Source organism: Zootoca vivipara, chromosome 3, assembly GCF_963506605.1.
Source record: "Zootoca vivipara chromosome 3, rZooViv1.1, whole genome shotgun sequence".
NCBI classification, from domain to species: domain Eukaryota; kingdom Metazoa; phylum Chordata; class Lepidosauria; order Squamata; family Lacertidae; genus Zootoca; species Zootoca vivipara.
The window spans coordinates 81552748-81565026 of NC_083278.1; the positions used below are offsets into that span (position 1 = coordinate 81552748).

The window sequence follows — 12279 nt, forward strand, 5'->3', positions numbered from 1 at the left end:
GAGGGCTCATAGAATCATACTATTGAAGAGCTGGGAGGGGCCATGAGGATAATCTCATCCAACCCCCTGCAATACAGTAATATTTCACCCAACGTGGAGCTCTGATTGGGTGGGAAGCTTCCATCATATCCATGGAGAGATTCTTGCTGCTGATGGAAGATAAAACAGCTTGGATCTAAACCTTTTGGGATCTGCCTGCTGGTTTCTGCCTACCCCTCCTCCTCTCATTTGTAGTACAGTCCAACATGCTATATCTACCTCCCTGAAGCTCAGCACTGGCACCCCACAGGGATGTGTGCCGAGTCCCTACCTATACTTGTTGCATACATACGACTGTATTTCATCTGATCCATCCACTGTAATTATTAACTTTGCAGATTATACTACCCTAATGGGTCTAATTACAGGTGAAGATGAATCAGTGTACAGGGGGGAGGTTCAAAAAGTATCTACATGGTGCTTAGAGAATAACTTGCATCTAAATATTAGCAAGACAAAGGAGATGGTGTTGGACAGGGGAACTAGCCTTGTTGTATATCGTGTGTTTGTGTGTTTGTGTGTGTGTGTGTGTACTAGGCAATCAGGACTCAAGCCATGATTCTTCAGATCCAAGCCTGTGCAAAGATGAGAATGCAGGGCTAAGAGCTGGCAGGGCTAAGAGCTGTCAGTGTATGTATGTGAGTGAGACAGTATAGCTTTCCACCTGTCCAATGTGTTGGCCGCTGGGCTTTTGGTGTACAGTATAGGCCAGGCATGTCCAACAGGTAGATCGTGATCTACTGGTAGATCCCTGGACGTCTGCGGTAGATCACTGGTAGATCACTTGCTCCCCCCAAAGAAGCTGAACAACTGTGGCTGCCCTAAAAAAAGCTCAACATCTTTGCCCTGCATCCCTAAAATCACCTGAACCACAAAAAACAGGGCTTTCCTTCCTAAAAAAAAAGCTCAACGTTGCTTTCTTCCCTAAAGAAGCTCTTTTACAAATTTTATGTGAACCCCCCCAAAACAGGGCTTTCCTTCTTAAAAAAAAGCTCCACAACTTTGACCTGAACCCCAAAAGGGGGGTAGATCACTGCCACTTTTTAAACTCTGTGAGTAGATCACAGTCTCTTGGAAGTTGGCCACCCCTGGTATAGGCCATGTGGAAGATAGAGCAGCATTTTACATTACAAGTTTCATTCCCTTTGTAGGAAACATTGGCCTTAACACACTGAAACCCAGTAATTATTCTGAAAAGGCACTAGAAATTTAGAAGTCTTTGTAAGGTTCAATATTCATGATACATCCATTAGTGTTAAGAGTTGCATTTTATTTATACCATTTTTTCAAAAAACAGAAACCTTTATTATTGTTCTTGTTAAATGAATCTCAATCCCTCTTTTCTATATCCCTGATTATGTACTGTACTGGCTCCTTAAAAAAAGAGAATTAGACCAGGGCAGAAAAATAAATGAAAGTGCTTTGTGTTCTTGTAGAAATTGTGAATAGAATGTAGCATGTCACATGTATCAGCAAATGTAACCTAACTAGTTATGGTAATTATGGTCTAAAAAAAAGGCTCATTTCTGTTATCCAGAGATTAATAGATCTGGATTTTTATCTGAGAATTTCAGCTGTTAAATCTTGCTCTCCACTATTCCAAAGCAACATTCCTAATTATGTAACTGTGAAGGCTTCACACTTGTCAACATTAACTAATTACAAAGATAGGACAGCATTTAAGTTGACTTGTTTTAATGATCTGCTCTCTGCTTCACTAACTGGCCAATTTAATAAGATTCTGCTTAATGAACATCTTTGTTCCAGTGCAATCAGAGGCCTGTGTCTAAACATGTTATATTCAGAGACCTATTGAAATTAATGGGCCTAAATTGGTCATGTCCATTATTTACAATAATACAACTCAGTAAATGCAATATGTGGGTTATGTCCTTTTGTTCTGCAATTTGTATAAGGAACCCAGAGATTTATTCTGTATTAATAACTCTAATCAGAAAAGCCAGTGCCACTGGTATTTTTTTAAATGATGACTTTTTCCTTATTATTGAACAGTAGCTAAATTCTGCCCTTAATTCCTTTCAGGCTCTTATGCAAATTTATCTGTATTCTTAGACTAAATCTCCAGATTTAGGAAGGAGAAAGCGTGGGGAGCAGCAGCAGTTGGGAGAGAACACCACATGGAGGAGTGGGGATTAAAAAGAGGCACAAAGGGTTGGCCATCCATGTTAATTTGAGGTCTGGACGGGCTCATAGCCTGCCATTGTTTGCATCAACCAAAGTCAAATGCTGCTCCCTGAGGGAAGCAACTTGGGCAAATGAAATTATAACCCCAGTTTTGGTTGGATTTTAGAACATAGCAGGAGAACAGGACAGAACTATCTGCTCTGCTCTTCTAAATTTACGACGAGGGTCCAATGGAAGAGATTGCTCAGGACATCCATTCATTTAATTTAATTCTTCCCTCAGCAAAGAAGAGGATTACAAGTACACAGGCTAAAGAGACAAGAGCAAAAACAAAGGGTGTATGGAGGAAAGTGAATGAGCTATGCAATCCGAGCTAAGCGGGCCAGAAAAAGAGCTCTGCCCAGTACAATCTGGCCAAAACCGGACAAATACATCTTCTCTCTCTTCTGCTGCTCTCCGTTTCCAAGGGGAGATCTGCAGATAAAAACAGGTCCTGCTCCCGTTACTTTGTCCCTTTTCCCTGGTAACAGTAACAGAGCACAAAACCTATGTAGAGGCAGGGGGCGCACAGCAGAGTCTGTAAGGCTATAAGTTAAGTGCAGCTGCTTTGGTTGTCATGTTCAGTACCACAGAGGAAACAGCTGGAATGTCTCTGGGAACTCTCTGAAAAGGAGGGATGTTGGGTCCTTCCAACGTGTCCAGGATGCCTGTGAGAAAAGGAACGGGGCCAGTCAATATTAAACGTAGGCTGTACTTACATCAGTTTTGTTTCATATTACTTTGGCCCTTTGCTGTTTCACAGCATTAATTTCTTCAGCCTTCTCCTATACGCATGCATGTCTTTCCTGGATGTTATTTTTCTCAATACACGTCAAATCTGAAGTTCAGTGAAGCGGTGGGTCTTGAGATGGAACTGTGTATATAGCCAGCTTCCAGAATCATGGTGTAGATGAGCATTGTGCTCTTCATAGCAGATGACATTAGGAAAGTATTTTGCTACATGGGCAACATGAGGCAGATATCACTCTGCCTACCAAGGCAGAGATGGGGCAATGCAAGACTGCTGTTGGTTCAGACTGAATAAAGCTCAGGACTTGATATGATAAGCAGTACAACTGTTGCAGATCACAAGACGTTGAATGCAAGCGTTAACATAGCAGACTGTACAAAAATTTGTTTCAGTGCACTCTCAAAGCTTCTGGAAAAGCAGGCCTCTGCCTGATCAAGTTCAGTACTGAGTAACACACACAGAATCTACTCCCTCTCAGACATTTTAGGGGCTCAGAATTCATTGCTTTTATTTATATAACATGAGTGTGTGTGTGAGAGAGAGAGAGTGTGAGAGAGAGAGGGCTACTTATTGAGTTTAAATATGGTGGTACCTCAGGTTACAGATGCTTCAGGTTACAGACGCTTCAGGTTACAGACTCCGCTAACCCAGAAATAGTACCTCGGGTTAAGAACTTTGCTTCAGGATGAGAACAGAAATCGCACGGCGGTGGTGCGGTGGCAGCAGGAGGCCCCATTAGCTAAAGTGGTATCTCAGGTTAAGAACAGTTTCAGGTCAAGAATGGACCTCCAGAACGAATTAAGTTCTTAACCTGAGGTACCACTGTAATGTCTTATGCATCTGTGCATTCATCACTCGTGACAAAAGTGTGCACATTTACCATGTACAGAAGTTTCAGCTCTGCAGGAAAACCATTATGTGTGAAATGTTTCAAAGAAGGAATGGGGCTCAGACCGTATAATTTATGAAATCCAAGTAGTGATATGCTCACAGGGAGTGGAAGACCCAATCCTTTGGGTGATGTTCTCACAGAGTTGTGAAGCCTTCATTTCAATGGGGCAAAAACAGCAAACAGCTGGAAGTGTGTGCTTCCAAAAACTTACTACCCAGCTTTGATCTCTCTTACCTTCTACAACCTTGTGATAAGCGAAGTGCAGATAAAGGAGGAAGAGCATGTGCAGGGCAGCGAGCACTCCACACAAGATGAGCCGCTGGGTATGCCCCACTGTGCGTGACACCAACACAGCAACCTAGGAGAGACAGATCTCATAGGTTTCTCAATCTCTGGCTATAAAACCCAAAGTACAAAATGCAAATGGCAACAGAGCTATCATTTCCTATGGCAACATTTCCCACAGAATTCACAGGCCTAAGAGGTACAGGGATGTGTGGTTTGGTTTCACATGGATGAATAAACTTTTAAACCTCTCAATTCCTTCTTTAAATATTTCCTATAGCTGTGGCTCCAAGAGCCATCAGAGTTGGGCTATTTGAACCAGATCTCATGGGCAACATGTCAATGCCAAACTGAGGAAGCAGCTGTTGCCAGCTAGTGATATGACAAAATGGTGCATGAGGCTAGCAGAGGTCTTTGGGAATCCACACACCACTAAACAAGAGTCAGTTCTTATGTGCTGAAATGGAAACGAGATCCTTAGTTTCAAAACAAAACATCTTTCAAGTCTCCCGTTACCTATAGCCAAAGCAGATCCAGGGGGAGAGAGAGATTCAACCGTGTCAGAAAAGCACTTCCTCCACCAGACCTGTCATTCCTTTTGTTAGTATTCGTTAATTATGTGTATTTGATAGATGGCTAAAGTAGCCACCATTGTTGTCAGCATCCATATGGCCCGAGAGACAATGGAGTGCGCCTCCAGGGGTGAAGGCAAACCACTGTGTTAGCATCACTGACCTCCCTGGGGCGCAAGTATGGGCAGCGTGCATGGAGGTCTTGGGCTGCCCAAACGACAAACCACTCAGCCTCGCTGATGTGGGCCAAAGGAAAGCATAGCAGTATGTTTGGAACCAGCTTTACCTCAGGAGTTGCCAGAAGGAGGCATACAAGGCACCATCCAACCAGAAATAACCACTGTATAATATGGTTTTAATGCTATTCAGTCAACATACTTGGAATGATAGAGGTGCTAATTTTGAAGGAGGCATTCAATGGCTGATCGAGTGCGTAATACAGTTAAACATTTCATAACCTAGGGCAGGTATACACAATCTACCGGATGCTAATAGAAAAAGGGATATAGAAGGAAGTGGGGGTGGGGGTGGGGAGAAAATGCAGCTACTAATTCTTACATATCTTTGGACAACTCCTAAAAACTGATACGCATGAAGCATGACATGCTGTTACTCACCATTCTTAATGTGGAGAGGCCGCCAATCACCAGCCAGAAGATATAAAAAAGGGAGTGGAAGTGGATGTTGTAGGTGACAAAGAGGGTGATGCAGTGCCCAAAAAGTCCGTAGCCCTGTGTGTAGGAAGGGAACCCATTAGAGACAAGTATGAGGGCATGTGAAAACCCCCAAACAGAAGCAGCAGTATAGGTTCTGACTACCGGTACATTTTCTCACTGACACAGCCTAAAGTGCCAGGAGCTGTACAAGTCAATGTACTGCAGCTGAATGTCAGAATTATGCCTGGCTACTAGAGCTATTAGACAAATGTCAGATTATGCCCAAGGCATGTCTGAATATATTATAGGGTTAATCACTACACAGGCCTGGAGAGTGTTTGGAAGCTAACGAGAATGGTCTAATTTCACAGTCACCGTCCCTTTCCAGTTTATTTAAAGCATTATTTAAAACATCTCTTTAACCAAAGAAGATCAATGATGTGACGTATGAAATAAAAAGCCACCTCACCACTGCACTCAAATCAACCCCAGAGAAGAGAAAGAGCTGCTGCTCTACACTTGATGAAGATAAAAAGGCATCTACCAAGAAGGAAATTCACAGTCCTCCTCTTTAGACCAGGGGTGGGGCCCCAGCCTTTCCTATTTGTCTCACCAGACCATTTTGGTCAAGCCACGTCCACCTGCCAATCATCTGGTGTCATGTATGATGTCAAATGCGTGCAGGTAAAAAGGTGGCTGAGCCAAAAGGGCCTTTTGAAACACTAGCAATTGGTGGTACACTGTGCACCTAGTTTCTGAAGCACTGGTGCTCAGCTGTTTGTCAGGTCTTCAATGCACAGTGCAAAGCTCTTTGCAAGCCCCTGCTTGAGGCTTTGATGTATCAATGGTCAACTGATTATTGGGGCTTCAAAGCGTTGTGTCACCCAATTTCACATTGATGCCAGATACCTGCCCACCTCCTGCCTAATCTAGTCCATAGGGTTAAGGGAGATAAAAATTGGGTCCACTGGCTAGATCCAGTTCCCCACCCTTGCTTTAGACACTCTCGGAGACTATTAGTTGGTTAGAGAGCTTATTCTTACTTACCAAAAGCGACAACATTTGGACCATTGTGATCTGAGCATTGCACAAGTACGCCAGGAAGTAGATGAAGGAGGAGACGCCTATCCAATAACCAAAACAGGTGCCAATTGCTGTACCCATCAATGTGCCTTCCCTCTGTTGAAAAAGCAAGAGAAGCTAGAGGAGCACTCTTTGCAAACTGGAAATGCAGTAATTGCCATGTAACTCAACTGGAGTGAAGTCTGTAGTAGTAATTACTTGCACCTCATACACAGAACTCTCTCTCACCACAGAACGTTTAAGATACTTCAACACTCCTGTGCAGAAAGTTCAAAAGCCAAATAAGGCTCTGGCTAGGAACATGTCAGGAAAACTAGTTCCTTTGCTTACAATGATAGTATCAGATGTCTTCATTCCATGAAGCAGGATGGCCACCAATGTGAAGACCAGCATGAGGGGACCATAAAGTTCACCAGCAATCTTCTATAAAAGAGGAAAGATGTAATTGATCAGTTTGGTGGGATTTTAATTACAGATGAATTTGTGAAGAGGAATACAAATGCAGAAAGGGAACTACAAAAGTATTGCCCCACTACATCTTGAATAGGAAAGCACTCAACCTGCCCCAAGGAGCGTCACACCAATGTATACTTGCCCTGGGACACAGGTAGAGTACCTCACCAGTTTTAGAGAGGGGGAAAGTGAAGCAGAGCCCCATCTAAACTCCCACTTGTGAGTTTAAAAGCTCCCTGCTCTTCTGACACAAAAAACTTAAACCTATTTTCTACCACACAAACTCACCTGAGGAAAATTAAACATCTTCACAGGTATCATAGACTCCAACAACCTGAATGTGAACAAGGTGTGCACGGGAGAGTTAATAGCGATGAACAAATGAACAAGCAACAAGGTCTTTTAGGACAAGCATCTCATTTAAAATTCACATGCAACTCTGCCAGACTAAAAACCAGGCTATAAATTTAATTAATAAATAAAAATTAACTTATGACGCTTATGATAAAATAAAAATTAACTTATGACTTATCTGATGTTATAGATCAAAACATTAATGATGGAAGGCTTCATATCTAGACATACAATAAAAACATAATGTTGTCATTTTGCAGTTCTCTTGGCGTCCGAGTGTAATGACGACAGACTTCTGAAAGCTGCTGGGACATCTTAGCAGCACCCGAGTGTGAGAAGGGAAGTGGAGGAGTGAGACAGAGGTAGGTTGGTGTGTTGTTCAGGTGAGCCATGGAGGAACCGTCAGGCAGGACAGGGCAGCTTCCCAGCAACCATCCTGCTCTGCCACCACCTCCCTCCTCACCCTCTGCTGCTAAGGCTGAAATAGTGTTGCTAGTGAGGCTGGCAGTATGAGCAGGAGGAGGTCTAAGGAGAGGGAGGGAGGCTATGATGAGGTCTAAAGATAGCAGAGGTGGTTGGCAAGGTTCAAGGGGAGGGTTGGCGCACAACATGCCACTAAAATGGATACAAAGCCTGGGGTGGTTGGTAGGTGGGAGATACGTACAACCCTGATCCTGTCTAATTTGCATTGGAAGTAGAGCTTTTTAATTGTCCTCCTGTGGTTAGTTCAATAGTCATGTACAAGAGAGGGAGCCCAACAGCAGTTTGTGCTTTTTAATAATCAGTATTGTAATGACAGATTAAAGGAACTCTGATTTAGATTCATTTGATAGGGCACACAAGGCTAAGCAATTTGTTGAACTGATACTACACAGCCCTGTTTTGCTTGTGCACTACCATCAAAAGATTGAAAATGGAAAAGTTCAGAATGGTTTGGGAAATTACAGCACAGATAGGAGAATTCTTGAACATCTCCCCCAAAGCTGCATTATAAAAGGCTGGTAAGCAAAACAGATGTGTGGTACTTGTCTCTATAATCTGAACAGCCAGCTTATTAACAACAAAGATGTGGGGTGCCAGGTAACTGCTTTCTTAAATGAATTGTGCTTCTGTTATTAACATAATAAACAGCAGCCTTATGAAAGCCACTGGTAGACAAGGCAAAGCTGGAAAAGTGGAAGGAAGAACCTGCCATTTGCTTACCTGTTCCGAACCTGGTTTGGCTCAACATCAAAGTAGGGCCTGAGGATATCAATGTTGGCATAGAGATTGAAAGCCTTGGAGGCTTGTCTCTTCCCTGCTTGCCACATCTAGAAAAGAGAGATTGTAAGAAACTGAGCTCTCCTTTCTTAGTGCTGATGACTAGATTATTGCGTTGAATTCTACAGCTTTTGCACAGGGGTCAACATTCATGCCATATTTTAGGATGCACTACACACCAGCAATCTTTGTAGTTGTGCAACAGAAATTTATGCTGCTATGAAGGTTAAAACAGTAGCTTGGAGCTGGTGGTAGAGACTACTACCTCTGCACATGAATGCGGAGAAGGCTCAGGTACGTTGCTGATTCTTGCTCAGTTTCTCACGAGGAATGCAAGATCGTGCAATAGAGGGGGCGTCATGCCTGGCCAGACCCAGTGCCAGGCACGAAGCCATTAACCAGACAGTCCACAGGTTGAGGACCTTGAGGAGCAGGCAGGGACTCATGGAACCAGTGCTGAGGATCCTTTCAAGGGACCCTGCTGAAGAACCCTTGGAGCTGTCAAAGGAGGAGGTGAAGGCACCCAACAGTTCTTGAGAATGCTGGCACCAAAAGGGGCAGGTTGAAGAGGGATGACATAGCATGGGTCTTTGGACCCAGAGCCATGGCATGGCTTGTGAAGCATCTACTTGTGAGTAAGCAGTCCCATAGAACTCCTTTACCACCAGCAGTTATAGTTAGGGTGTGGTCTAGGAAGCCAGGATATAAGGCCCCATTGGAAACAATGCAGGTCTTCAGCTCCTTTCCCGTGCCTGAACTCCTGTGATATTTAGCTTTGGCTGTTGCCTGACCTTGCCTCTGGATCACATTTTGGACCTAGACTGATTTTCAGTGCTTGACTTAGGTTTACTTGGCCTGTGCTGCACCTTCAGCCCTGCTGTCCTTAGTGAGTGTTTCATGAAGAGGCTTCTTCCTCTTGGGATTGAGACTCTAGCCCCGGAGGGAATCCCCTGGACTGGAACATGACAGGGGGGTAGGCAGTTATTATTTTCATAAAATTTATTTATATACTGCTTAATTGTAAAAAAAAAGTGTCAAAGAAGTTTACAAGTCTAGCTTATGTTTCTCCAACCAGAAAAGAAATAAACGGTCTGTTTTCTACTGTGTGGGTTAAAAGAACAGGAGCTAAATCTAATTTTGAGTAATAGGTTTTTATAAATCCAGTTCTGGCTGCAGTGTCTTGCATGCATATAGCAAGGCCTGTGGCCCATGTGCAGGTCACAGAATATATGTTGTCCATCTGAGAAAGACAAATGTGAACATAGAACCCAAGATTACGGTATGCTTTGGAAGAAACGCCAATCATTGTCCTTAGAGCTTGCAGGAACCAGCAGTCTCCTGGGCTTAGAACTTCTTTACATCAGAGAAGCAAGAACAAACCAAGTAGAATGCAGCTTACCTCATCAGCTACTTGCCGACCCAACTGACCCTTAAAGCCCTTCATTCCCAAGAACTCGCCATCTTCCTCATCTGCAGCTGCCGCCTCTGCGTCCACCTCTTCTTCTTCTTCCTTCATGCGTTGGTGTATCTCACCCATGTCTTCAAAACTGGAGCCAGATGTATCATCCATATTTTCCATATCAATTACAGCAGAGCCCCCGCCCTGAATAATGCAAAGATATGCAAAGCATTAAGGGTAGCTGGGTGCCATTTTTTGCGCCTGGCTGACACACAAGGATTACTGAAATGCATGTGCTTTGAAGCCTCGAAGTAAATGTTAAGGATAGACAATATGTTAAGGAGTTTAACAATACAGTATTTTATTGTAAACACCAAATTAAACATGTATTAACAATTTCTGCTAAAAATGTGATATTAACAATGTGTCACTTATGTGACTTGTGTATTAATTCATGCTTATCAAAATAATATATAAAAAGTGGTGCCGACCCCCCCGCAAATGGCGACTAGACATTCTGTTTTGGTGCCCACAACCCAGGTCCCAGAAGCCATTTGGCTCCTAGCGTTTCTATCGCAGTTTCTATCACTGCTCTCACCTAAACCAGTCTGTACACTACCGTACAGTAATTATGGGTGCCCTCACTGCTTAAAGCAAGGCCCTGGTGATCAGGAAGAGGGCCTTCTCAGATACAATCCCACATCTCTGGAACGTTCTCAAGGAGCCTCGCCTTGCTCTCACCTTAATATCCTTGTGGCACAAGGTGGAGATTTTATTCTACTGAAGTTTTGAATATGTTGTAAACATAAACATTCATAGGACAACTTAACAAAGCATAAAATTAATGACATTTTACCTAAATAGTGACACAAAATTTTACATTTTGCAAGATGCTGCTTCCCCACCCCACCCCCACCCCTACATTATACTCTATATGGGTCCAACTTAAACTGCAAGAAAAACTTTCTGACACTAAGAGCTCTTTGACAGTGGAATGGTCTCCCTCAGGAGGTTTTTAAGCAGAGGTTTAATGGTGATTTGTCATGGGTGCTTTAGCGGAGATTCCTGCATTGCAGGGGGTTTGGACCAGAAGACCCTCAGCACCCCTTCCAACTCTACAAGTTTATGATTCTATGACTGAAGCTATATAAGTAATACACTGGTAGGCCTGGCATCCATGCCTGGAAACTAGAACTGAGAGTCAGCTCCTTAAACCGGGATATATAGCTGTCTCTTGAACCTTTTCCTCCCTGAAGTACATTTTGGTTAAAACCAGAAACATTTTGCAGTCCTCCAATACCAGATGTGGCAGCCTCAAATCAACTCCAGCAGGGCTGGAGGCAAACAACTACCACTTATGGCTGCAATTTTAATCCTACTTACCTGGGAGTAAGCCCCACTGAATTCAACAAAACATACTTCTGAGGAAACATGGTTAGGACTGAGGTGTATGGCCCTGACTGACACCCGCCAGCTATGAAAATAATTACTACTTCTCATTACTTCCCCTAACTTTCAAGCAGAAGACGAGCATTCAAAGCAGGTCGTTGGGTTGTTGTGGTTGGTCTCAATACATTAGATCAGGCATCCCAAAACTTCGGCCCGCCAGATGTTTTGGACCACAATTCCCATCTTCCCCGACCACTGGTCCTGTTAGCTAGGGATCATGGGAGTTGTAGGCCAAAACATAAGGAGGGCTGCAGTTTGGGGATGTCTGCATTAGATAGATAGATAGATAGATAAGATAGATCTCCCTCTTTTGTAATTCTAGCCAAACGTTGCAGACATGCCAAACGTTGCAGACATAAATGCCACCTATGTGTTTACTTTTACTCGGACTGAAGCTGATCTGTGAGCTTGGATCTGTCCATAGTTTACCCCATTCCTCATCTAATATTGGAAATCCCATAGCATCTTGGCGGTTGGTTGATGGGCTTACCCCGAACCGGGGTAAATTTCCATGATTATGTGAAGTGTGGCAGTTACTCCGGATTAAATTACTCCGGAACAGGGCAGCAAACGTAACATGCAGGGTACATACACCTGGCTCTTGGGTGGTCGCGGATGGGGCTCTATCCTGCACCCCTTTTATCTCCGCCCACCATCCTCCCTCCCCATACCTGCATGTTGTCCTCGAAGGCTCCCCACTCCGGCGCCGCCCCAGGACTCCTCGCCCCTCCGGCGCCTACGGCCGTGGGCACTCCGGGTCCAGACATCTTCCTGCCACCAGTTGCGGGGAGCGAGCAGGCGCCCGCCCTCCTTCCTCACCCCACTAGCGGAGGATACAGGAAACCAGGGCCCCGACTGGAGATACAGGGAGAGGGACCCGGATGTACGAAGCCAAGGCAACC

General features: G+C 44.0%; 1 protein-coding gene across 1 annotated transcript; it reads right to left on the reverse strand.

Annotated features, from left to right (window-relative positions):
* Positions 1–1288: 1288 nt before the first annotated feature.
* On the reverse strand, positions 1289–12276 carry YIPF3 (Yip1 domain family member 3). The gene is made up of 9 exons (XM_035108207.2): positions 12049–12276; positions 9929–10132; positions 8473–8579; positions 7204–7249; positions 6793–6885; positions 6427–6558; positions 5341–5454; positions 4101–4224; positions 1289–2891 (listed from the first exon to the last, which is right to left on the reverse strand). The coding sequence occupies exons 1-9, from the start codon at positions 12142–12144 to the stop codon at positions 2770–2772; spliced, it is 1038 nt and encodes a 345-aa protein (XP_034964098.1). The 5' UTR covers positions 12145–12276; the 3' UTR covers positions 1289–2769.
* Positions 12277–12279: the final 3 nt, after the last annotated feature.

Excerpts from the sequence above, each read along its gene's own strand:
- YIPF3 (XM_035108207.2), bottom strand. The coding sequence starts at position 12,144 with ATGTCTGGACCCGGAGTGCCCACGGCCGTAGGCGCCGGAGGGGCGAGG. Across the intron at positions 6,559-6,792 it reads AGACATCTGATACTATCATT|AGGGAAGGCACATTGATGGG; the intron begins GTAAGCAAAGGA and ends CTTTTTCAACAG. Across the intron at positions 2,892-4,100 it reads TTATCACAAGGTTGTAGAAG|GCATCCTGGACACGTTGGAA; the intron begins GTAAGAGAGATC and ends CTTTTCTCACAG.